Raw genomic sequence first — 27,268 nt, forward strand, 5'->3', positions numbered from 1 at the left:
GGACTCCTAGAGAAATGGAAATAAAAACAAAGATAAACAAATGGGACCTAATGAAACTTCAAAGCTTTTGCACAGCAAAGGAAACCATAAACAAGACCAAAAGACAACCCTCAGAATGGGGACATAGTTTTTTGAAAAAAATTTAACAGTGGCCTGAACCAACATGAAAAGGTAAAAATGTACTAAATAGACTCTAGTTTAAGAAGTCAGAATTTTACATGTTGAAGTTTACTAAGATTTTAACCACATGTTAAGATTTTTTTTTAAATTGTATTATTTAGTGTTAACCTTAATCTATGTGAAAAATAAAGTTAAATGATAGTTAAGAGTCATCGGGGGCTACCTCTACATCAGACCCTGCACTAAGAATATAAATCTGAAGAGGGAGATGTTATTATCCCTCTCCCACAGAGAAAACTGAGACTTACAGGATGTAAGTAATTTGTTCAAGATTAAAATCCAGGTGTGCTTTACTCCAAAGCTATAGTGACTATATTATCCTAAGGAAGGCTGTCCTTAACTTAAACGGCTGGTTGAAATCCCATAGAATCAGAGGGACAGATGTGGAGAAAAAGGGTCAAGGGATTAAAGTAAGTACACCTCTGGGCACTGTTGTATCTCTCTTATTTTTGAACGCACAGAGTCCCAGAACAAGTCACAATTAGGAGGCTAACCTGGGAAGTTCTGAGCATGCTCTCATTTCTTTGTTATCTTCAAGTCAAGTCATGATGGATATTCTAGTCTTGCTTCTCTTGTGCTTCAGGGAAGCCAGAGAAGAGGAAGCACTCCTCCCCGAGGAAGGGGTGGAGAGATGGGGCAACTGATGGGAGACCCCGCAAGAAAGCCTGGCTCAGCATCAAGTCAGGACTGCATCATCCATCTGCCTCTCTCCATCTGGAGACTCTTCATCCAGTACTAAGCTTAGAAATGCCAGGTTTCACATTGTTTTTTAAAAAGCATCACTACTTATTCATTGCTAATGAATGAACTTTATGATTAATTCCTCACATATGGTATTAATTATACTAGTGCTATCATTTATTATCTCTCCTAAAGGAGAGGGATAACTGAGATGTTCCTGTATTAAAACTAAAGTCAAGTCAATATGAAAATCACATGAAATGAATACCATGAGCATAAACAATAAAAGCACCTTTTTAAGTCACAATTGAAGATGATTCCATGTAGTAGTCAAAAAAAGAAATATTTAAGGAAGCAACTCTAAACAAAAAATCAAAATCAAAGCAATTTCTCACACCTATTTACAAAGAAGCAAAGTGGAAGAAAGAAAGGGGAAGCCCTGTGGTACCGACCTGTCTGGTGCGGAGAGCTTCCTGCAGGGCCCCGTCCAGTTCTGAGAGCTCAGCCAGCGTGTGCTGTAGGTCGGCAGAGATCAGCTCCTTGGCTCTCGTGAATTTCTCCTTCTCCTTGTTACTCAGTGCATTCATTATCCTCAGGCTGGACTGCACCTCTTCCTGATGGATTTGGACCTTTCTGATCTCCTCCTGGACGTCCCGCAGGTTCAGGTCCAGGCACAGTGGCTCACTCAGCGCTGTCTCCACGCTCCGCAGCCAGTCCAGGGAGCGGCTCAGCTCCGTCTGGAAGTCTCTGCTCTGTACCATGCGGCTCTCACACTCCGTCACCATCACGCCAATGGTGGAAGTCAGCAGTTTTAACTCCTCTTGCCAGGCTTGGATCTGATGCTTGGCTTTCTCATAAGCTGAGGTGTCAAGATGCGGAACAAGATCTTCAAGATGCACAGTCACTCGTTTTAGAAGAATTCCTGAATCCTGGAGGCTTCCCGCCAGGGAGTGATACACTTTGAGCTTCTCCTCTGCAGGAAGCGTCTCCTCGTTCACCTTGGCCTGCTCTGTTCTCACAACTTCTAGTTGTTTCTCTAGCTGGTGGCACATCTTTTCATGCTCTTGATAAGCACTGGTGGTGTCTTCTAATAAGCTCACCCTTTGTTCTGTCTGTCGCTTCAGCCTGTGGTACAGGGTGATGAGATGCAGCATCTGGTCTGGTTGCCATGGCTGCCCTGTGCTGCGAAAACTTTCTTTCTTCTGGTTCAGTTCATCCACTGCTTCTGCAAGGGCTGCCACCTCTCCCCCAAGAGCTCGACAACCATCCTGAAGACACAGAGCCTCTTCAACACTCAGGGCGCTGGGGACTTGGCTCACCTTGGAGAACTGGTCTTCGAGATCACAAAGAGACTGGGTTGTCAACTCGATCAAGGAATCATATTCTTTCCGGGCCAGAATTGCTTCCTGGACTTTATAGAACTTGTCTTTAGCCAAGTCGACAATTACATTGAACTGCAGGGGCAGTGTATTTAGCTTTTCGTTGAGGTAGGAATGATCGACTTCATTCAGCGTCAGCAGTATGGCCTGTCCAGTTCTCTGTAGCGTAAGTAGGAGATTTTCATATTCTGGAGATTGTTCAAGGATGTGTTGGTATTTGGCCAGTTGTGTCTGCAGCTCAGCACTCTCATTCATTAGGTTGATTTCAGGAAAGGTAACAATATCTGCTTGTTTTAGCCAGTGACAAGCTTTATCAAAATCTTCCTTAAAATGCTTCCTAGAAACCAAATTTTTCTCTAGTTCTTGTAGCCGATGGCTGCACTTCTGTAAAACGGTGTCATAGACACTCTGCAATTCCTGAAGCTTCCCCAGTACCTCACTCTTTTCCTGCTCTGTGACTCCTTTCATTAATTCGCGACCCTGGGCCCAAAGTCCAGTGACTTCATTTTGGTAAGTCTTGAGGCTGGCTTGTGCGCTCTTACATGTTTTCACTTGTTTGCTCACGTCATCCGGTAACAGGCAGATATGTTCACGGAACATTATCTTGCGCTCATGTTGCTGAATTTGGCTGGTCGCCTGGAACACTGCCATGAGAAACTGGGTTTTCTCGGACAAAGCCTTGTTTAAGTACTTTCGTCTCTGGCCCACTAAGTCGCTGAGACTATTCACGTGCCTTTGGGCATCAGAGAGTACCTTCTGGATTATCTGCCTCTCATTGAGGCCAAGATCAGCCATCACCCTATCAGCATCCTTCATGAGTGATTTCAGGAGCATCTGTTTGGCCTCCAGTTCACTGCAAATGGCAAGGTGATCCATGAGAAGGTTCTGGGTCATGTCAGGTGGGGGGCTCTGCTTAAGAGCCTCAGCAATGTTGGGTCGCTGCTCTTCCGCCCAGTCCATCAGCTCCTGAAATCTGGACCGGACCACACTTAACTCCTCCAGGTTGGTGACAGACACTTGGATTTTCCTTTCAACGAGGTCCTCAAGCTGAAACCAGCGTTGCTCAAGGTGACTCGTCTGTTCTTTGACTAGTTCTTTGTCATCTACATTCAGATGGTCTATCATATTCTGCTTTTGCTCTTTCAGGTCGTCAATAGCCTGCTTTCTCTCCTGCAATGCCAGTGCCAACTTCTTCAAAGCTTCCAGGTGGATGGCTGTACTCTCTGCATCAGATCTGTATGTATATATTAAAAGACATAAAATCAAGTTAACTTTAGTTAATACCTGTGTTTGTTCATATCACGTTAAAGTGCATATCACCATCTTCTTTCTTAGCTTAGAGTGGTTCAATTCAGGGCTTATCGACAGAGATGCTATAATTATTATGGAATGTAAGACCCATATATTTCCATAGCAGAAGTTGAACCAAGATAGGTTGCCCAGATACTTCTTCTAGCTAAGGCTGCCCTCTCATCACATCTGAGGTGTACTTTAGCTTCTTCCTCTGACTCTCAGCGACTGAGCAGGATCTGCACATTAACAAGTTCCCTTGATGATTTGCGCAAACACTAAATATTGAGAAACACTGATCTACTGCATTCTTGAAAGGCACTCAGAGAAATTAAGTGATCTGTGATTGATGTGCTTTCCTGTGAGAAGAAGCTCCAGTAGACAATCCAGTGCTAGATGGTATACCATGTGTAAGAAATAACCAATGGCTCTAACAGCTGCTCATGTGTGGAACTTAGATATTTTCTGTTTACCATTAGAAACCTTTAGAAATAACTGTGAAAGGCAAAGAATTCTCATCCCTTTGACTACAAAACACATATGAGAAAATTCAATCTTAGAGTCTTTTTCACTTACAAAACGATTAGTTCTCAAGTATGAGGAAGAGTGTTGGGAGGCCATATGATGAGTTCTGTTCGGGACGTATTAGATCTGAGGTGTTTGTGGGTTAACCAGATGGAGGTGCCTATTGTCCGTCTGAAATATGGTTTTTTGCTGATATTGGATTTATCTCAAAGATTAGTAAAATGATGAGCACCAAGAAAAAGTAAACAAATCAGAAAGTAGTGTACCTCCTCCAAAAAAGAAACACCCCAAAACAAAAAAACCCATGATTTAACAATTTAACTACAGCTAGAATAATGTTTTCAGTTTTAATTGCTACAACTTGATAAATCTGGACAGAAGAAGTACAGGTTTTAATAATTATAGTGATCAGAGCATAGAAAGATTTCCCTATGATGACTCAGTGTATGTGGGAGAGAGGGAATCCTTTTCAAAGAAAAAGTTAAGAGGGGTTCAGTTGCTATAAAATCAAATAAGACACACATTAATTGAATTTAGATTGTTCACTAAGTTCTAGAATACCACAAGTACAAGACAAAACTAGACTGAATTACATAGAATGTGTTACTTTACAGAATTGACAAGAAACCCATGGAACTATAGATTCAAGAAGGATTCATGTCCTGAAATCATAGATGATAGTCCCATAACTGGTAATGAAAACTAGAAATATTCTTGGGATATTCTTTGAACTCACAGTGTAACAGCTTTGAAATATTCCTGAGGTCGCAGGTAGAAATGGTGCCATTTTCAAATATTTTCCTTTTACTCACTGCTTAAATTAATACTGAGCAAGGAAAATCATGATTATGGATACAGATGACACCAGATTCTTAATATGTTTTATCAATATTTATAATGATAGAAAATGAATGTTTAAAATGTAAGAAAGACATTTTTGATTTTTATGGAAATTAAGAAATTTCTGGCTTCGCATTTTGGTGACCGACTGGAGAATTGCTGTTACCTGGCTAAGTTATCCCATTCTGTAGTAAATTTTTCTAAGAACACTTCGACGACATTCATACAGTTGTGGTAATCTCGTGTTCTCTGGAAATCCTCTTCCCTTTGCAAGCACAGATTTTTGGACTGAAGGCACAGATCCAGCCACTGGTCGTTTAAATGACTTATTTCCTTGTGTTCAGGAGACTCCTGCTTCTTGGTTAACTCATCCACCTTCTCTGTAATAGTGGTCACTGATGACTGTTTGCACTGTAGTTTCTTAACAAAATCCTAAAGGATAACAACAATAAAATAAGGTTGAATAACCCCCCCCAAATAAATACAGATTGAGACATAGATACAATACCTCTGAATACTTTATGTAATTGAAGAATGTATAGTGAGGGACAAAGAGAAAATCTAAAATCATCATACTTCCTTATGAACAAATTTCCAAGTGTTGAAGAATCAGAGGGTACTGTGGTATTTTCTTGTGTTACTTTGAAAAATATAAAGAAAAACTGATAAATGTGAAACAGTATTATAGCCACTAAGGAAAAAAGTTAATATTTTATCTTAAAGTGCATCCTTAGTTTTCTAAAAATTTTTAAAGTTCATGCTTTTGAGAACAAAATCTAATTTATATCCTTTCCATTCTTCTTTCTGCATATGCAAACAATATCCCAGTAGAAAATAAAAGTGGCTGATTGTCACAGAGAAAAAATAAATGTTAAGGTTTGTTAAAAATCTGGTACAGGGCTTCCCTGGTGGCACAGTGGTTAAGAATCCGCCTGCCAGTGCAGGGGACACGGGTTCGAGCCCTGGTTGGGGAAGATCCCACATGCCGCGGAGCAACTAAGCCCGTGTGCCACAACTACTGAGTCTGTGCTCTAGAGCCCGTGAACCACAACTACTGAGCCCGCATGCCACAACTACTGAAGCCCACGTGCCTAAAGCGCGTGCTCCGCAACAAGAGAAGCCACCGCAGTGAGAAGCCCGCGCACTGCAACGAAGAGTAGCCCCCGCTCGCTGCAACTAGAGAAAGCCCACACACAGCAACAAAAACCCAATGCAGCCAAAAATAAAATAAATTAATTTAAAAAAAAGAATTCTTAAAAAAAATAATCTGGTACAACTTCCAATCAAGTTAATATACTTATAATAGTTTTCTATTATATTTTAAATTATATAAATATTTTATTGGTTTTTAAATCAGTTGTATGTTAATATGTTGTATATATTAAATATATATTTAATAAATTGATAAACCCAACAGCTTTAGCAATATTGTGATGAAAAGTTAATGAATAATAAGGCTTCATGTTTGTTTAATGGCAGAGTCTTCTGGTTCTGCTAGCTAAACCACAGTTCTTTATTCAGAAATAAGCTACAGAGTGAATGTCCTTCAATGCAAGTGGCCAACTGGAGCTCCAAGAAAATATCTGAATGTTCACTTTCTGAGCTATATTTTTCTGGCACCAAATGAAAGTTGTTCTATCTCATTCCTTAAATAACTATGTGTAAGGATTGATTGACATACACCCGTCCTGGTCTCCTCTAGCTCCCCTGGAGGCACGTTAATTCCTACCTTTACTTGAGACACCATGTTCTGTGCAATATTTAGCTCCAGTTCTGAGTGCCTCCTCTTCATATTCTGCAGCTGCTGATTGGCATCCTGGAGGTAAATCCAAAGCTCAGCCTTCATGTGCTTGATCTCTTCCCAGCCCTGAGTTAAGTTCTGTGCCTGGGCAAGCCTTTGTTCAATCTGGAGAAAACACAGAGGCAAAAGTTAGCAGCAATGGACAGAAACATTTATGTTCAATGAATCAGCCTGTCCATGTACACAGGCCAACACACGTGCACGCACGCACACACACACACACACACATACACACACACGAGTGATAAATCCAAAAAGAATTCTTTATTTGCTTCAAGAAAAACAGATTTTATATTTAGGTTTTCTAAAGACTTCACATGTCTGAGACTTATGCCATATGATTTCAATCAATACTGTGAAGGTCTAGAAGTTTTAACAATTTATTAGGTCAGAAGCTGCCCTAATGGTTTTTCACATTGGGCATTTCAGTGGATACATCTGTTTGACTGAGTCATCAATTTGGTCTTGGGGTTAACTAGAAAAGACTTATATTGTCCTCTAGTGCACAGTTGCTGATACTTCTTATAGAACACTGAGTTATTAACATTTTGGATATATGTTTAGATCTGCTTCACTGGTTTTTGAAATCATATAACTTATTTCGATAAATCATTTCTGTAAAAAAAATATAGGAGCTATATCATCTTTCTTAAGGATTTAAATACAGACTTGCTTTGGTAATGTAATAAAACATAAAAGTAAAAAAACATATGTTAGTTTAATTATTTTAATATCTATAATTATTTAATTATCTTAATTTCTTCATTATTTTTTCCTTTAGATCATTTTACTATTCTGGAATATTAATCAGTTAAATAACAAAACCAAGTCTTTTTTTTTTTTTTTTTAATCCAAACATGTTGTGTTCCAGAGTTTAAGGCAGCAGCAGCAAACACACGGGCTCTGTGGCGCCATCTGTCTGCTGCAGACAGGTACTGCTAACTCATCACAACACTGTCCAAAGGGCCCAGATACAGCTTCACAATTCTTCTCAACACCACACTCAGGCACTGCCAATGAATTAGAAGGGTCATGACAGATGTTTGCCATACTAATAGGAAGGGTCAGGAGGCCCTTTCACACTAAATATGACCGAAAGAAAACAATGGAAAAGGAGAAAAGAAAAAAAATGAGTGAAAAAATAGGAAAAGAGGAAGAGAGAATGGTAATTGAGGAGAAAAGAGAAGAGGAAAGAGGTGCGAATGTTTAGCAGTTCAATGGGACTAAATATTTCACTTCCAATTCAGTGGCATCAGTATTAGAGTGTGCCTACTTCTCTGTTACTTAGTTGAAATTCAATACATATTTAGTATAATGCTTGTAGGAGCATTATAGCAAGAATACCCCAAAGAGAAAACTTTTTTCACATCTAACATTCAAGCAAGAGAATATAGTCAGATATATCCAATGTCCTTTTTTAACTTTTACCATTTGTTCTGTTTGTTGAATGTCTTTTGCTGTGGTTTTCACTGAAGAGTTTGACAAGTCACACATGGTGCAAAGGAGATCCAAGTAGGTCCTTGCCTGTTCCTGCAAAGCTCTGAAGTGTTTGACCTGAAAAAACAAAAAAAGAAAAAAAAAAAAAACTTGTCAGAGTGAAAGAGACGCATGCTATATTTAGATAGCAAATATTTGTACCATTTGTGGTATTTTGTTGACATTTCAAAAATAAACTTGCTATGCTCAGTATTTTCACCATTGTTGTAAATGACATATATTAGTTACTCAAAAGAAAGCTTTCCAAACACACTGGCAGGGAGCCAGACGTCCACCAGCTGTTTCTTACTCTAATTAGCCTGTATGGTCTGGGAAAGGGGAACAACCAAGAAACTTCCACAGTTTTCCCAGATTCTCTGTTCACATTCTAGCTTGTTTTCTTTTCTTTCTTTTTTTTAAAATATTTATTTATTTATTTTTGGCTGCATCGGGTCTTCTTTGCGGCATGTGGGATCTTTTATTGCGGTGCACGGGCTTCTCTCTAGTTGTGGTGTACGGGCTCAGTAGTTGTGGCACACGGATTCCAGAGAGCGTGGGCTTCTGTAGTTGTGGCGTGTGGGCTCCAGAGCCTGTAGTTGGAGCACGCAGGCTCTCTAGTTGTGGTGCATGGGCTTAGTTGCCACGTGGCATGTGGGATCCTAGTTCCCCAACCAGGGACGGAACTGGCATCCCCAGTTGTCAGGCTACTGCAGGATGAGAAGTGATGATGGCCTGATGCAGGGCGATGGGTGGTAGAGGTGGTGAGAAGTGGCTTTCGCTTACTCCATCTTTGTGATTAATGGGGAAGGAGGTATTGACTGCAAGTTGTATGGGAGAAAGTTGATCTACAGAAACAGCAGGTGATCTTCCAAAATCATAGCTAATAATGGAGCCTAACTTTTTGACTCATCTCAGTATATTTCCTCTAAGCTGTGTGGGTTGCCTAGACACATCATTCTCACATAAATGTAACAAATACGGATCAATTTCCCATTAAGTAGAAAGTAGCACCTAAACTTTTATCCACTGCACAAACTGACTGGTGTTTCACTTCCAATTAGTATCATTAGCCATTAACCAAAACCATCCCATCAGGTACCCATGGCTCAGAGAAAGTTATCTGTCCCAAACAGCCTTTGGAAATGAGAAGAGAATGAGATATCTGAATTTTTATTTTATAAATATTTTAACTTTAAAAAAATAATGATTTATTTTAAAATGTATACAGTTGGCCTGATTCCAAAAGCATTGGGAACAGCTTGTTGATTGTCAATGACAAAACAGTTATGAAAGATTTTTGCTAAAAATCAATTTCAAGGGCAAATCTGATAGTACTTTTTCTCATTCCCCCAAATTCACATCATGCCTTATGAAAACAAATGACATTCTTAATGGAATCAAATCAGTCTGTCATTGACTAATGGTAGTGAGGACCATATTATCATTACATATGTATTGAGCGTTTACCATGTGGGAGGCCCTGGGGATCCACGACACACCCTGGGACCCTGACCAAATTCAACTGCAGCCAATCAAAGCCTGACCAGAGTCTGACACCCTGTCAGTAGTGGAATTCTCCAGTGAAACATCCAAGCTAACTAATGACCCAGGACCTGCTCGACTTTACATGAAAGCAGTACTTGCCAAAGGAAAGACTGATCAAAACAAAGCAAAACAAAAACAAAAAGAAACAACAAAAAACCTCTTCCCCATCAGAACTGAGGTCCAGGTGTTTCCAATACCTCTAATTCCTTTCTCTGTTGCTTCCAAAAGGGGGCAGCCCATTTTGAGAAGCAGTGTGGAGGGGGCAGAAAGCAAAACAATGAACCATACAGTCACTGAATCTGGGCCCCAGGAAGGATCAGCATCCTCCTGCAACCACAGCTAATGCGGGTAGCTGGAGGAAATTTCCTGTTCTAGCGGAAGTTCATTGGGATTAATGTTATTTTCTCCCTCCCTTTTACTTCTTTTTTGGGGAACAAAGGAGAAGAATCAAACTTTGGTCTGGATTGTTCTGAATAAAGTACATTGGAAACAAACAGCCACAAGACAATGAATGACCCAAGAGAGCTCACAGTCTAATGAAAAAGCAGAATACAGACAATCTTTATTTCATTTCTTGATTCAAGGAGAGCCATGTTTGATTTGTCTATATTCTTTTTTTTTTTTTTTTTTTTTCTGTGGTACGCGGGCCTCTCACTGTTGCAGCCTCTCCCGTTGCGGAGCACAGGCTCCGGACGTGCAGGCTCAGCGGCCATGGCTCACGGGCCCAGCTGCTCTGCGGCATGTGGGATCTTCCCGGACCGGGGCACGACCCCATGTCCCCTGCATCAGCAGGCGGACTCTCAACCACTGCAGCACCAGGGAAGCCCCATATTCTATTTTTTATAAGGTGTAATACATGCACTTCTGTGAGCCATTTCATGACTTAAATAATGTAAGTCATTTACGCCAGAAAGTATACTTTGGGGGACGTATTAACTGCACATATTCTCTAAGCGGACTAAATGAACAAGCATATTATTTTAATATCAGTTTGAGGCAAAAAAATTGAATTTTTGCATTACTTCCTACCTGGCAGCAACCTTTACAACTAAATTCCTTTAAAATATATTCTTTGCACTACATAGAAAAGTTGCTTAGTACAAAAAATTTAAAAACATCCCTCAAATATTCTGATGAAGTCTCAGCAGCAACATTTTAAGCATGTAGATGTCAAATTAATATGCCATAGGTTCCTTTCACATGATAACAATTAATAATTCATTCAGCATTCATTCAATAATTATTTAATAAGCACCTCGTTTTGTGCCAAAAAATGCAGGAGAGGCTAATTTTGCTTTTCTGTTTACAAATCATGTACACTGCGGTACAACACTTGAATTTCTTCATAACTTTCAGAAGCAAGCATACTTATAATCACTTTACCTATTAGAACACTGAGGCTCAGAGAAATTCAGTGATTTACCCATGGTCACCCTGTTGAGCAGGTACTGGAATCGATCTTTTGGCTACAGTGCCCATGCCCTATTTATTCTACCAGATGGACCTCAGTTGTGCATCCGTCTTCCTGGTTAGAATGTGGACTTGACTGGAATCAAGCTCAGACCTTATTTATACTTTTGTATCTCCAGCAACCAGCACAATTTGGCACATAAGAGGTACTTAACATGTTTTCATCAAATGAATGAATCACAGCATAACATAAGCTTTCAGGAATCACAAACTACCTGCTTAACGGCTTCTGCCCTGCTGAGAGGGGGATGTGCGCTTGGCTTTAAATCGGGCTGGACTGCAGAAAGCCAGGCCTGGCACTGCTGCAGGGTGTCTTGTCGACTAACCTGCTTCTGAAGTTCATGTTCCAGACTCTGGTACACCTGAGACAGAACAATCATGCTGTGGTTGTGAGAGCTGTTTTATATCTCTAAAAAGATCACTGGAAGCAAATGAAACAAGTCCACTTTAAATGGATCCCTCTCCCCACCATGCCCCCCAAAACCAGACACATATCTACGGAGTCTGCATATGTTCCCAGTTTATAACTTCTCAACCCACACATTACAACATAATATCCTGTTCATGGAAAGACAAGGTGGGCAGGGTTATGTAACGCTAGAAATGTGTTAGAATACATAAAATCTTTGAAGTAAATTGGTCAAACATAAATCAAAAGTTTTTGCAGCTTTCCCCCATAGTATAAATACTGTCCTTTTCATTTAAACTAGAAACTAAAAGTAAAAATAAAATGCCAGCTCATGAAAAGATAACCAATATTTCTCTAACTGAAAAGCTTCTGTTTTAGGGGTAGGGTAAATTGGAACTAAATTATAACACAGGGGAGGGGAGAGTTTGATGCCCTCATTTCATCTTAGAAGTTACATTCCAGGACAACACTAATCTAGAATAACCCAGACATTTTCTAATGCATCTATTCAATTACTTAATCCTCAACCAGCCAAGCAATTTCCATTTTATCCACAAAGACATGTTGAGAAACTATTATGTGTTTCCTTGAAATCAAGGTAAAATATACCTATGATGTTTTCTGAGCAAACTCTTCATCAAAAACAAAAGAAAGAAAAAAGACTATGAGGTTAGACTGGCTTTTCTTTCCTTATTGAGACAACAGAAGCAGTAATTGAATTCTGCTTTTCTCTGTCATCTATTAAATTACTCATTTTTATCTGATATTAGGACTATCCCTTATTTATTTTTATTCCAAGCAGAACTAAAAAGAAAAAAGGTATTTTGCTTTCTTTAACATTTTTGCAAAGTTTAATTATAAGATTCTGACTCTGTTCTTAGAATTTCATCTACTTTTTAAAAGTTTATTTTTAAAATATGCTTGTCTTTCAAACATTTACCAATTAAAAAAAAAAAATTAAGCTGTGTCCCTAATGCACAGAAAAAGCCTGCTACAAAGACAGTGCTAAGAAATCTCTGTTGAGTGAGTGAACAAATGAGCTCACCAGAAAGCTCCATGCTGCTGTTTTTCTTGTCTCACCCCCTTTTCCCCTTTGTCATCATCTGCAATTATTTGTTAGATTCTTTTATCCCTCTTTTTTATTAACTTTTTGAAGGTGGATTTTCCAAGTCTAGGGATCAACTAATGTCACCCAGCATTTTTTTTACTATCGTGATGAACACAGATAATTCTCCCCATGTCACTTGTATTTCTCCAGTTCTTACTAAATAGCCCAGTAACAAAAATAGATGGACTCTTCTCAGTGTCATTTATAAATTCCAGAATAATAAAGAGTAATCCACTAATTTTACTTAATTGTTAAAAGGGCAATTCTTATTTATCTTAGACTTATATCTATCACATTAAGGATTCCATTTTATTGGAGGGATACCCACTGAAGTATACCTCGAAATTGGTGCTTACTTCTTTTCTCAATTTCTACATGAATACATAAAAATACTGAATTAGAGTAGAACCTGGGCTGCATAGAGTTAAAAAGAAATAATTATTGTGTGACTTACAGAATAAACATTTTGATGTCATAGAATAAACGGCAAATTAGAAAGAAGCATTATTGATGGTGTGCAAATAAAAACAAACAAAATTAAAAAATTTTTCACAATCAATTCATGGAATAAAGGGATTGCGTAAAACCACATGTCTGAAATTCGCCACTTCATCACATCAATCAAATATATGATATGTTAGTTCTATGTTCACATAGAGACTATGAAATCTATCCTCTTTTTTTCTTTCTGGAAAAACACCAAAACGATCCCAAAGACTGAAGCACAAAAACTATTTTTAAAAACCTCCAGTTTGCACAGTTTTTCTCCTTAATTCTTCATCATTCTAGAATGTTCCAGTGGTACTCACCCTCTGGGCTGTACTGCAGATGGCTGAGTAACTATCCTTTGTGCCCTGCAGATGAGCGTGTACATTTTGTTTAAGTTTCGCTTGGAGGTGGTCTGCACACTGGCTGATCAAATTGTTGCCTTTAATTTTAAGGTTGTTCAAACGGTCTTCAAAACCAGCAATTTCTTCCATCATTGCCTACAAAAAAAATGGAACAAGTACTGAGTTCTCATTCCATTTTTAGTCTTTAAATAATCTATTCATCAACCAGAAAGTTAAAGATCAATCATTTCACTGTTTAAAATGTTTTTAAAAGAGTTTTGCAATTTGTCTTGGTTACCATATCAACAAATGAAAAAAAAAGTAGATTTTCAGAGATACTCCAATGGGAAAAGTTAATTAATTTAATGGATTGAGTTACATACGAATAATGAACTAACCTTTAAGTGATTTCATGAGGCTGATCTCAGTTAGAGATCTGCTCCATGGTATTATTACCAGCAAGAAGGATGTTAATACATTTTTCAACTCTATAAGTTATAATTCTGGTATAATTTATATCTAAAATAATCTAATTACAACTTAATCTAATTTACTAATGTCTAATTTATCTAATATGATATCTGATTTATGTAATAATCGAATGTCTAAATTATGTAATATCTAATTTACATCTAATAATACTTATATTGATAAAAATAAAAACAACCATTATCACTTACCATTTATTAAGCACCTGGTATAGTGCAGGGACTATATATAAGCCCGGATAAATGTGCATTATTACTATTGTTTTACAGATGAGGAGATTGAAGCACAGAGATGTTATAAAACATGTTCAAGGGACTTCCCTGGTGGCACAGTGGTTAAGAATCCGCCTGTCAATGCAGGGGACACAGGTTCGAGCCCTGGTCAGGGAAGATCCCAAATGTCGTGGAGTAACTAAGCCTGTGTGCCACAACTACTGAGCCTGCACTCTATAGCCTGTGAGCCACAACTACTGAAGCCTGTGTCCCACAACTACTGAAGCCTGTGAGCCACAACTACTGAAGCCCGTGTGCCACAACTACTGAGCCTGTGCTCTAGAGCCTGTGAGCCACAACTACTGAAGCCCATGTGCCACAACTACTGAGCCTGCACTCTAGAGCCCGTGAGCCACAACTACTGAAACCCACGTGCCACAACTACTGAGCCTGCGCTCTATAGCCCGTGAGCCACAACTACTGAAGCCTGTGCACCTAGAGTCTGTGCTCCGCAACAAGAGAAGCCACTGAAATGAGAAGCCCGCGCACCGCAATGAAGAATAGCCTCTGCTCGCCACAACTAGAAAAAGCCTGTGCACAGCAACGAAGACCCAATGCAGCCGAAAAGAAAAGAAAAACCATGTTCAAGGTTTCACAAGTAGTAAATGGCACAGCCCCCAGCTTTGGGCCCGTCTCTGCCCGATTCCAGTTCACACACACCACTATGCCCACCTGTGTTCTCTAGTGAGCGTTCTCACAAGATCACTTAGAGAGCAGGAACCAACTTTTTCAAATCAGGTTCTAATTTCCTTACAATGCTGATGACAAGGGACATTCCAACACAAAGTTTCCTGGGTTGACACATCAATACATCTAAGGGAAACCAGGTGGTCCTTCAGTAGCCCAGGGTCCACCACTTTTTTTCCAGTGGTGCTGGGTTAACAGTTATTATATATGCCATATTGAAAAGAAACATTTTGTCTTCGAGCTGGAATGGAACCACTACGTCATGAGGTTCCTGAGGGTATTTTCTCAGTGCCAAATAGACTATATCATGTAGTTAATTTTCTGTTGGTATTTGCTAAATAAAATTTTCTCCTATAGGAATCCTGAAGCCCAGAATGGTTAACTGGTCTTCCTAAGACACACTACTAGATATTTACCACGTCACAATTAAAAATCAGTTTCCCATTAAACTCACCAAAATTGCTCCATAAAATTGTGACTATATGACATCTGTCATCTGGCACATATAATTACTAAAAATACATATTAATAAATATACTAACACCACATATCAGTACTGTACTTTATGGTTTACAAGATACTTTCACATACATTATCTCCCGTGATGACCACAACAGCTATGTGATGGGGCTGGTGTCATTATCACCCTTAACAGAGGAGAAAAAGGAGGCGCAGAGAGGCTAAGTTCCCCCAGTTAGGAAGAAGACAGTCTGGCTAGAACCCAGACTCTTTGACTATTATTTTTGTACCCTATCTTTGGCTATACTTTTCTAAAATAAAGATAATTTCTCTTTGATAAATTACTCCCTAAAGATTGTATTCTGCAATGGAAAACTATTGGCTGGGAAAAACGCTACAATATGTTCAGAAGGTGAATGCCAAGATTCAGCCGTTGTTAGTCACTTAAATATTAAATTGAACTGTTCTCAATTATCAGTCATTCTTGAGACTCAGACCTGATTCTTTAGGTGCAGTCATTACGACCCAGAGAGGTGCATGCGTGCGCTCACACACACACGCACGCACATACACACGGCACACCTGCTGAAGCCACCCTGTATTCTTCAGCTCCTTAAAGCTCAGGCATACCTTGTGGTGGGCCAGTTGCTGAGTAACCGTCTCTAGACTGCTTGTCTCCATGAGGTCGGGTGCCACTAACCTTCCTGACATCTGCAGCAGCCACTTTTCCACTTCTTGGAGCTCACCGTTGTAATCTTCGTGGTCTCTGACTTTCACCTCGAGACGGCAAACATGCTCCTGTGAAGCCAGGTGGCTGTTAGAAGTGATTTTCAAGCCAAAAATCTACTCAAAACTTTCATATTTTTAAAAGCCCAGGACAACTCATAGGGTAGGTAGAGTTACACACATCAGAAACTTACTAGGAACGGAAAAAAAAAGATACAACACAACCCACAAAGTCATTTCACCATTTAAAATGCCCATCTGAATAAAAGGAAAAATATTGACCCATACCAGGCCTTAAAATTTTCTGACAGATAAAAAGGAGTCAGGACCCCGTTTGTGGCAAATACACATATTTGTATTGAATTTCTGATCACTCCTTACTTTTCCTGCACTGCAGAGGTTCTGGTAATCACTTTGAAGTTGATCTATTTTGTCCTTTAAAGTAACATCCTGCACCAGCTCCAGGAGGGCTTTGCCTTTTTCTCTCACTGATTTTACTGATGGTTCATAGGACAACACCGTTTGTTGAAGTGACTTGAATTACAAAGAAAAAACAAGAGCCAGCTCATCTATGTGATCAAGGTGAATATATACATATACGTTGGCATGTATAAGCTTATCTACTTCACATAAAGACCTGTCATATACTTTAAAAATTAATAAGTATAAAGCAATAAAGAGAGAATGCCTTTTTACGGCTAATACAGTTTTTCAATACAGAGTAAAAGTAAGACATCAAATAGCCCTTCACATGCGCAGAGAGAAGTATGGAAAAGAATTACATTCGGCTAAATTTAACATGGTTCATATTGCTGGCTTCTAGCTCATTCCTTTCGGCAGAGAAATAAACCTTAATTCTCTATGAAGGGAGCGAGGTGCTATCTTTTGATTTTGACTCGTGAAATCAATAGCAGCTTGAGCTGGATGTGAAGACTGGGAGACAAATTCCAGTTGCAATGTTGCTATGATGGCCTAAAAGTGCTATCTAAATATATCAAGAACTAAAAAAAAAGAAAAAATATATATAAAGAACTCAGAGTGAACTAAAAAAGAAGAAGTAGTGTGATTCTTATATAACACCTTCAAAGACACACTGTCAGGCTAGGCAGAAGAACCAAGGACAGGAATAGACATACTGGCTGGAGTAGGAAAAAGCTTCCAACAGGAAAAGCTTTGAGGCAAGCCATCACACTGTAATTCTTAAAGAATATCGCTAAATAATTTGGGTCAAATTTAGAAAACAGACTATTCCATGTATAAGCTTCAATAACTGTTTCACAGATTTGAGCATGTGAAATATTTATATCTACAGCATGTATAGTGATATCCACATCACCATTTATTCTTTCAAAAATTAATTTCTAAGATGTTTAACTACAGTTGGTTAATTAGAATTAATTTTCTTAGAAGTATGATGTCTCATTTTGAATTTACCACAGGTCAGTTTATAGGCCTTCTGTACCAAAAGATGAAGGAAAGACTCTACATGAAAGATAAAATCTGTAGGTGTGAGATCCTAATGCCAAGAAGGTTTTTCTGGAGGATCCACATACCTGGATCACACTGTCAGAATAGATCTCCATTTACTGATACAACCTTTGAATATCAGACAAATACAATTCCTGAATGGAAAAATAAGTCTGATGTAGTGTTTCCAGCCAAATAAATCTATACCACTCCCCGCCAGCAGAATAGGCACGTTAAGGACTTTTTCTAGCACTCACTAAGGGTGACACAAACCAGGAATCACATCCCACCAGCTCAGTCCCACGTGACGTCCTCGTGCATCTGTCACTTAGTAACAACACACTACCTTGTATTTAGATAGTTGAGCTTTTTTCTCATATAATTCCATTTTGGGTTCTCCAGGAATGTGTAGGATTTCTTGGTATTCTGCTATCCACTGAGTTAGTGCTTTGTATTTATCTGAGAATTCCTTCGTTAAATGAAGGCCTTTTTCCAGAGTCATGTGCTCCTTCCGGACAGTGCTGGTCAGTTCCTTCAACTGTTCCACGTGGTCATGGATCTCTTTTCTTAATGTCTCTGCCTCACCATCTTCCAAGTATGTAAGAGCCCTCTCTCCTTTCTCTCGGGCTGATTTGAGCAAACTCTGGCCTTTCTCCATGTCTTTTAGCAAACCCTGAGAAAAAGTGGGAGGCAAATACAAACAAACAAATGAATAAACAAACAAGTAAATGCAAATAACTTAGCATTATTTCTTTCCTTTTAAAGAACAGCCTTTGAAGTCCCATTCTTGAGTCCACTGATTTCTCCTTAAAATACGTTTTTTGAAGTTTATAACCAGATTTGGCACGCCAGCAATCAGGAATCTTCTTTACTTCAGTATAGGTCTTTTAAAGTCTTGATCAGCATATCATTTCCAAATCAGAGACTTAAGGAAGAACTTGATGTTTCTCTTGTCCTTAACAGTGCTCCTATAGATCTGAGTTAAAACTCTATTAACGCACAGTGCCATGAATTTGAGATTTTTTTTTCTTTTAATAGTTAGTGTCAAACTGGAACTTAGTTAAGAATTTCGTCCGCAGCCATGTGTAAGACATTGAAATAACTTCACAACACAAATAAATGAAAGCCAGTTTTGGCTTAAGAGATTATAACTTGGAATTTAGAGTGAAATGATGAGCCAAGGATCACCAATCATACTGGGCGGGGATAAACACACGCACTCCCAATTCTACGCCAGAGACAGGAACAGCTCATGAAAAAAGAAGGGTTGGGAGACAAACCTGATATTTGCATGCCTACCTCCAATGTCTTCATTTTTTTCCCCATCATCACTTTATCTACTTTATCAATTTTGGCAGCCACATTCTTGAAGTTTTTGTGAGTAGAGCTGTACCAATCCGAATAGGAACTTAAAGATAATTCTGATTCCTCCAAACTCTGGATCTCTTCCTCCAGGAATTTTATTTGTTCCTTTGAAAGAAGAAACACAATTGAACAGTGATTAAAGACCTGTGCCAGTGCCTTTCTTGATAAACACGTATTATCTTCACTGGAAGTTAGCGAAAGGAAGAACATCTGGCTTGTGAAGTTTGCTGACCTATGATGAGCAGGGGTGACCCACTCACCAGCACCTGGAGGAGAAGGGCTTGGTATCTGGACGTCAGCTGGGTGGCCTGGCAGCCCATTCGGCTGCTCACGTGGCTCTCATCCAGGATCTCCTGGGCTCTGGCTCCCACTTCCTCAACTTCATCTCTGTACGCAGTGACTTCTTCATGCCACTTCTGAAATGACACAATATTGGAGGGAAAGGTTCAATCTTACAGATTCTTGAGTAAGACAAATAAATATATCTTCTTACTAGAAAACGATTTCAGTGTATTGTTACAATATACTTATTCTGTGATGTAATTTTGAAAATACTTCACATAAAACCTTCATGAAAATGTAATTCCAGTAACATGATAAAAACTGTACACTTAATGAGTTTGAGTGCTTTTCTGTCTATATTACATATATTTTTATATCTTTTGTTGTACTTAGATAAATTTTAAAATAGATGAATAAGGAAAAGAAGTTCCAGAGGCCTAAGGATTATTTTGATCATGTGCACTGACTCTACATAAAAATTTGAATAAAATTAATTTTCAAGTATTATGTCAATGTAGTATATTAGAGCAATTTCAAATCAGAGCCATAAAGAAATTATTGCAACACTGGCATTCATGTATCTTTACCAAGCAAGGTAATAAAGCTTGGGAAGAAAATATAAAATACTTCATTAAACTAGACTGCCTTAGGATTCTAATAAATAATTGCTGATAGAAGAATGCTCCATTATAATGTACATCAAATTTCATTGCGAGTAGAAAGAGATTTTGCAAAAGCTAAACCTTGGACCAAAAGTTACTAAATATTTTAAGGAAACAAATTATGCAAGGCAACTGCTACTTTGACAAAGATGAGGAATTTACATTTGTTGTACCTTCATCTGATGTAATTGTATCTCCTTGGCTGCCCGGTTAGACTGACGTCCACTTCTGAGACTCACTTTGTCTTCCATTGCTTTTAGCCACTCGTCTACTTGCTGAAACTTTTGTTCCATCAGTCTCAATTTGTTGACTACATTATTGAACTGAGTTCGGGTCTCGGACAGCCTCTGCTGGTAAGCCTGCCAGTCCTGCCGGAGAGACTCTAATGCCCGGTCCTCCGTCTGGGGGATGCCCGATGGTATCACTTCCTCTCTGGCGTGCAGCACTGAATGCAACAGGGCCTGCCCCTCTGCACAGTGCACCTGGAGCTCCTGTAGGGGAAAGGTATGGCTGCCACACCTCACTCATATTTTACATCCATGTAGGTGATCATGTCTCACTCAAGCCAACTGTGCCCTTCACGCTGGCTTCAAGAAAACTTCACGTTAGGAAAGAATGCTTTGATTCCGACTTACACAAAAAAATATGTACCGAAAACTGAATACTGTCTCCCAAGTCAGGAAAAACATTCTGAAATATTTCCAGTTAAATTAATCAGAATGCACACATATACACACAAATACACACACCGAGAGAAATATTTTTCTCAGTCATCTTAGAAGCAGTGTCTGAAATTTGGCTTTTCAGCCTACAAGCAAAAAACACTGCGATTAAAGGGTTATTGTTTAACATAATAACCTAGGCTTTTTTTGGCTCCTAATCTGTTTAAAGAGCCTAAGGTTTCCTGCTTTGACATTGAATGGGATCAGTGCTACATGTGTGGTTGAGAAGGGAACAATGGACCTTGTTTTTGCTAAGGAGGGAGCCTTTGCCAAAGATGTTCTAGGGAATGCGTTGGCAAAGAGAAGTTGGCCCTGGAGGGTACAGGGCATACAAACCTGGAAGGCTGAATTATCACACCTGCCCATCAGGTACTCCCAGGTACAAATACATTTCCCTCCACCAAAGCATAAGTCCCAGAAATTTACCCTATAAATTTAGTATGAACCAAGTCTTGAAGAGCATAAACTACTTTTTTTATAGAAAGAAAAACTCATATCCTTAAAGTTGTTGGCAAAACGGTATTATACACTTGTGTTACTTGATCTGATCACCTAAAGTTGAAAGGGGCCAAGTCATATCCTACCAAGAATGTTAAAAGTGCCAACATATTTAGTCAGAATACAATATTATTAAAAAATCTTTAATACCAACGAAATTGCTCACAACTGACCACTTTTACCCATAGAAATAGCAATCTTATATGGTTCAGACTATTGAATACATTTGTCCTCAGCTATGATATCACTCCAAGAATGTTGTAATGTGAATGTATTGTAAATGGAAAAGAAGAACAATTTATATGGTAAAATATTAATCAAAATGATGACAAACAGAAATTTTATTCCAAAATTCCTAAAATTTTTTAAAGGTAATTTTGTACAATCTCTTTCCTTAATTCAGGGTTTGGCAAACTTTTTCCATAAAGGGTTGGTCAGTAAATATTTTAGGCTTTGTGAGCCACACAATCTCTGCTGCAAGTACTTAACTGCCTAACCTTGCCATTGTGGTGCCAAAGCAGCCATAGACGCTACATATATGAACAGGTGTGGCTGTGTTCCAATAAAATCTTATTTAAAATATGGGTTCTGGGCTACAGTCTACTGATCCTTGCCCTAATTAATCTCCTTTTTAAAAATTAATTAACTTATTTATTTATTTATTTTTGGCTAGGTTGGGTCTTCATTGCTGTGTGTGAGCGTTCTCTAGTGGCGGCAAGCAGTGGCTACTCTTCGTTGTGGTGTGTGGGCTTCTCATTGCAGTGGCTTCTCTTGTTGCAGAGCACGGGCTCTAGGCACGTGGGCTCAGTAGTTGTGGCTCACAGGCTGTAAAGCACAGGCTTAGTAGTTGTGACACACGGACTTAGCTGTTCCGTGGCATGTGGGATCTTCCCGGACCAGGGCTTGAATCCGTGTCCCCTGCATTGGCAGGCGGATTCTTAACCACTGAGCTACCAAGGAAGCCCCTATTCTTCTTAATATATCACCATTTCCCTATTTTATGGCAGTTTTCACTATTCTACAATTCACTGCATTAGATAAATTCTTATATATATACTACATTTCAAGCATTTATTCTGAGGGGAGAATATAGTTAAATATTTAAAAAATCTATATGTTCTAAGACTCAAATTAAGCCTTCAGTAAATGCAAAATAATTTGTGAACATGTTTCACACTGCTGGCAGACCCCCAGATGACTAAGCGAGCTGTAGGACATCAGGACCCTGAAGTAGTTCTGCTGTGCAGTTGGAATGTCAGTCTCCACCACCAATTTCTGCCTTAGCGTCTCCCCTCCCTTTTTAACATTTGTGGTGACTCAAAATAAGACAGTGTCAATAAGAATGAATACACAGTGAACTGAGAGGTTGGAGTTAGGTTTGAGTTTGGGCTACATTAATACTGACCAAAGTGCAACATTTTCTTCTGGAACAGGAGAAACATCTGCTGGTGACAAGTGACTTCTTGGCCCAGTTCCTACACAGAACTTGGAGAGCTTGACCTTTGCTTGCCAAGAATGTCTGGAGTGAAGGGCTGGGAGGGGTTATAGCCAGAAAACCAAGTCCATTCCATTAAGATAAATTACAACAGCTAAACCTAGCAGACCAGGGTATGCTACTATTAAGAATAAAATGGATGAGATCCTTAAATAAGCTAAAGAAACGATGACTCTTCAACTTCTGCTGTATATTTATTTCATGAATGGACTATTATTTAAATAAGATTTTTGTACCATCTCATTTAATCCTTCCTCAGAGCAACTCTGTGGAGAAAACTGAGTCAGAGACATTTACCTCTGCCAAAGTCACCCAGGGTCAGTTCTCACCATAAGTCAAAGTCCAAACTTCCTAATCCCAACCGTGCACTCCTGCCATTAAACAGCAAACACTTCCTGAGACCCGCTGAAATAGCCAGAAATGTTATAAGCCAGTGATGACCATCTCAGTCCTGCTTTTCCACCTTGTGTGAGCTGTAGGTACATCTTGCCCAATCCTGAACCAATTCCAATAAGAGCTGACCAGTGTTCAGTAAGTTCCAACACAGAGCTGGTGGGACATGGAGTTGTCTTGCTGGCCTTTCTCTGTTCTCTGCTCTGTGTGCCTGGTTTCCCCTTCTTGGGAACCCCCTGACCCCTATCTGTCTCTCTTTGATGCTCCCATAAGATCCCTAAAAATGGAGTAGTTCTATTATTGTCCTTTTCACATTGTTAGATAGATCATTATGACCTATCAATGGGTCCACATTTCTTTAGAATGCAAGCTCCTTTCAGGCAAGAATAATATTTTAATCATCTTTACCTGCAGTAGTTAGCCAAGTACAGTGTCTGTACCACATTAGGTGTTCAGTAAATGTTAAATGAGTCAATGAATAAGTGGGTTAGGACCACCTTCCCCATGAGGTTTGCCATCTCGCCCTGAATCTCAGATTGCTTACCTGAGCACCAGTGCTTTTTCTAGCTCCTCGAATTCCTTCTTCTAGGTCTCTGTCCCTGGGCCTCTATCCTCAGAAATGTGGGAGATTTGGGTTAAAACCAGATGGCCTAAGATGGTGCCACCAATTTGACTCTGAGAAGTGTCACGTGCTATTGACTCCTGCAGCTGTGTTCCACATCTAATTCAACCCTTTAGGGAGGAACAGGCAGGTGGACCAGCCAACACCATAAATAAGACCACTAGCCATTCCTGTAGGAGGCCACCTTAGTAACTCAACCAATTCCTCAAGTTCCAGTCCTGCTCAGTCTAAACTGCCTATCAAATGATCTCGACTAGCATACACTACTGAGGTCCCAAAACGCTATAGATCAGACCTTACTAGGGTTTCACTTAATATATATCAGCTATTTATAGGATTTAAGGTCACAGTAACTTCCCACTGCTTAAAATAATGATTCCATATTCAGAGTGAAAATTCCTCTGCTTTATGATGAAGCCGACTTTACCTGAAGATCCCGTAACGTTGTCTCGTGAGTGTGGGCATCACCTTCAAGAACTGAATATCTGTCAAGCTTTTCTTGCTCTTGTTCCAGCCAAACTTCAAATGCCTTCAAGTCTCTCTGATACTCCTGGTGCAGGCGAACTAGTTTTTCAGACTTGGTTACTGCTTCCTATTATTAGCATGTAAGATGATTAAGACGGGAATACATTTCTACATGCAGTTTCAATGTACTGTAAGAATTCACTTTTGGAATTTTAGAAAAGCATGATTATTAAGTCATTAAAATATGAATATTTCCTAGAAAAGTAAAACATTAAGATCTAGGCAAAAAATATAAAAAATGTAATATTAGGTATAAAAGGGGTCTTAAAGATCACTTTCTTGAATTAACTTCCTGATCTCTGAATTCCTTATGAAATGTAACATGGATATTCCAAAAAATGAATTAACTTTATTTGTCATAAAAATACATTTTTGCTAATGAAGAAAACTGAAGTTCTTATATTGTGCCTTCAGTGAGGATTTGGACTCACTGTGGATTTAATTTTTCATGTACTTTGTCTAATAAAGTAAGGTGTGCTGAAAGTTCACAAAGAAATAAAGCACAGTATTATAAATATTATTGGTGATTATTTCCTGCTTTAGAAAATTTTCATCAACAGACATGTTAAAGAATTTATGAGTCTTCCTTATGAAGCTGCCCCCAATTTTTCTACAATAGGTACATTGCTAGGACTTTTAAACTGAGAATTATTTTCCTTCAGTAACTTTCATATCCTAACAATAGTTGAGGGTTTTTGATTGGTTTTGCCAGTGGGGTATTCAAAGTATTAAAATTCATTTTGCTTTTTTTTGTTCTATCTGCTTTCACAAGGCTGTCATTGCCCCAAATAAATGAGTCTTTAAATAACCACAGCTCCAAACACTGCCTTTTCAGTGGGTTTGCGTGGAACACGGTGAGCCACACCTTGGTCCGCTCTCTGATATCTTTGTATCGTTCTTGAAGGTCCTGGAATTCTAACTGGGTGACATAGTGCTCTGTCATGCCACCTCCTTTGACTTCAATGGTCTCCAGCAAGCTGCTGTGGCTCAGCACTTCTTCATTTAATAACTAGAGAACATTTAAAAAAATAAAGGAATTGGTGCATATATAATCATATCAATGGTACTACTAAAATTAGGATATTTTAACTGCATACTTGGCAAGTGATCTCAGGTTATCTATCTGTAGACAGATAGATAGATCACTCTATCCATCCATCTATAGCTATATCTATATCTATCTATATGAGTCGGAGGGTGTATTTGATATCTGGCCCAGAACTGTCTCTGAGATACTGATTCCAGTTGACTTGGAAACCTCAAACTTAATTTGTCCAAAAATGGGCTCTTGAGCTCTATTCCATTCCCATCCTTCCCCAGCCACCAATAAACCTCCTTCCCCTTCAGTCTTTTTTCCAAACAGTAAATGCTACCATTCCCACCCAGCTGGTCAATTCAGACCACTGGAGTCACCCTTTCTCCCTCCATCCATGATGAAATCCTGTTAGTTCTATCTCTTCACTGTATCCTGAAATGTGTTCTCCTGTCTCCTGCAAACCCCCAGCTCCCGCTGTTATCACCTTTTACATGGACTTTTGCAATATCCTGCTAGGCAGATTCCCTACCCCCAGTTCCTGCCCAGTCCTTTTGTCCACTACACTCCACACAGCAGCTTGAGTGATAAAAAATTGTAAGATTCTAAAGGGAATCATGTCACTCCCCAGCTTAAAACATTGATTATCTTCCCAAGGCCGTCAGGATCAAGTAGAAAATCCACAGGCTAGCATACTCATGGCAGTGCAGGATCTGGTCCCTGGCCCCTCTGCCAGATCACCTGGCATCACCCATCCATTTATTCTTGGTGCCAGCAACACCCAGCCTTTCTTCTAGCTCCCTTTTATCTGAGCCAGGTTCTCTCTCTCCTCCGGGACATGCTGATTATTCCATCTGAAATGCTCTTTTCCCACCTCCTCCCCAGACTGATTTCTCTGCACTAAATTCCTTAGGGCATCATTTCCGTCTACTATTTCAGAGGCGCCTTTCCAGTCTCTCCTCCCCCTCCCCCGACTCCAAGCAGTCCATAATTGCCCTGTCCCAGTGACTCTCTCTCATAACATGCAGTTTTTTCTTCAGGGCACTTATCACCAGTTATAATTATTTGTTTATTCATGCATTCTCGGATGAGTATAGGTGTCCCCTTCAGAATACAACCTTTGTCTGTTTTATTTACCTGGAATCGAGCACAATGCCTGCATGTAGTGAGTTCTCAGTAAATATTTACAGAATAGATGAATAATTAATAAAGCAATAGATCATTATAACAATATGATGGGTAGATAATTATGAGTAGATTAATTTTCAGATGCAAACACTCATGCAAGCCCAGAAATGTTAAGTGATTTGGCATAGGTCATGTAAGGCCATTTAGTCATTCAAATAACTTTTACTCAGCATTTGCTCTGTGTCACACAGAGAGCCAAATGCATAGGATAAAAAGAAAATTAAGCATCTTTATCCACTGAGGGAGAGAGGTATGTAAGCATATATTCTATAAAACTGATAAAGAGATATGAACAACAGAGAACAGAAGGACTAATTAAGTCTCGGGTGGTGGTGGTATCACAGAAAAGATAGCTTCTGAACTAATTCAGAAAGGTAAGTTGAAGGTTGCCAGGTGCCGGGGCACAGCTAAAGTATTTTGTGAAAAAGGGAAGAGATTCTGCAAAGGCATGGAATCGTTTAATTCCATTTAATGTGGCACAATCAGGAAATAGTGAGAAATACAGTAAGACTGGCACAAGGGTGGAAGGAGGGTGGGAGAGTGAGCAAAATGAGGCTAGCAAAGAGATTATTAAAATTCTTACAAACCAGAGGAGGGAGATTGGTATGATACTGTAAACAGTGGAAAGCAACAGAACTCTCAGGCAGGAAAGAGAGACGTTCACCTTTATATGAAGATAACGGGAGATGGAGACAAGAGACGAGGTGAGCTATTGCAATTTAGGAAAAGGATGGATTAGAGTCAGGAGACATTTCTGAACTGCAATCAGCAAGACCTACTGCCTAATTCAAAGCGGGGGTAAGAAAGAAGGAGGTGGAGAAACGAGGTTCCCAGTTTCGGGTATTCAGT

At 39.3% G+C, this 27,268-nt stretch overlaps 1 protein-coding gene across 4 annotated transcripts in view; it reads right to left on the reverse strand.

Moving 5' to 3' along the window:
• The window catches only part of SYNE1 (spectrin repeat containing nuclear envelope protein 1), a gene marked incomplete at both ends in the record, with an annotated part of 450,185 nt that overhangs the window by 196,592 nt on the left and 226,325 nt on the right, over window positions 1-27,268 (reverse strand). For 3 of the 4 annotated variants that reach the window (XM_079716491.1, XM_079716490.1, XM_079716489.1), the window contains 14 exons: window positions 1,314-3,474; window positions 5,062-5,327; window positions 6,625-6,801; window positions 8,125-8,250; window positions 11,403-11,549; window positions 13,514-13,690; window positions 16,072-16,239; window positions 16,549-16,701; window positions 17,981-18,307; window positions 18,934-19,104; window positions 19,260-19,415; window positions 20,117-20,434; window positions 24,101-24,265; window positions 25,064-25,207. In XM_079716491.1, the coding sequence (XP_079572617.1) occupies window positions 1,314-3,474; window positions 5,062-5,327; window positions 6,625-6,801; window positions 8,125-8,250; window positions 11,403-11,549; window positions 13,514-13,690; window positions 16,072-16,239; window positions 16,549-16,701; window positions 17,981-18,307; window positions 18,934-19,104; window positions 19,260-19,415; window positions 20,117-20,434; window positions 24,101-24,265; window positions 25,064-25,207 (4,656 nt within the window). The remainder of the gene's footprint in view (window positions 1-1,313; window positions 3,475-5,061; window positions 5,328-6,624; window positions 6,802-8,124; window positions 8,251-11,402; window positions 11,550-13,513; window positions 13,691-16,071; window positions 16,240-16,548; window positions 16,702-17,980; window positions 18,308-18,933; window positions 19,105-19,259; window positions 19,416-20,116; window positions 20,435-24,100; window positions 24,266-25,063; window positions 25,208-27,268) is intronic. The other variant, XM_079716492.1, reaches the window with a different exon arrangement.

Source organism: Hyperoodon ampullatus, assembly GCF_949752795.1.
Source record: "Hyperoodon ampullatus genome assembly, chromosome: 12".
NCBI lineage: Eukaryota > Metazoa > Chordata > Mammalia > Artiodactyla > Ziphiidae > Hyperoodon > Hyperoodon ampullatus.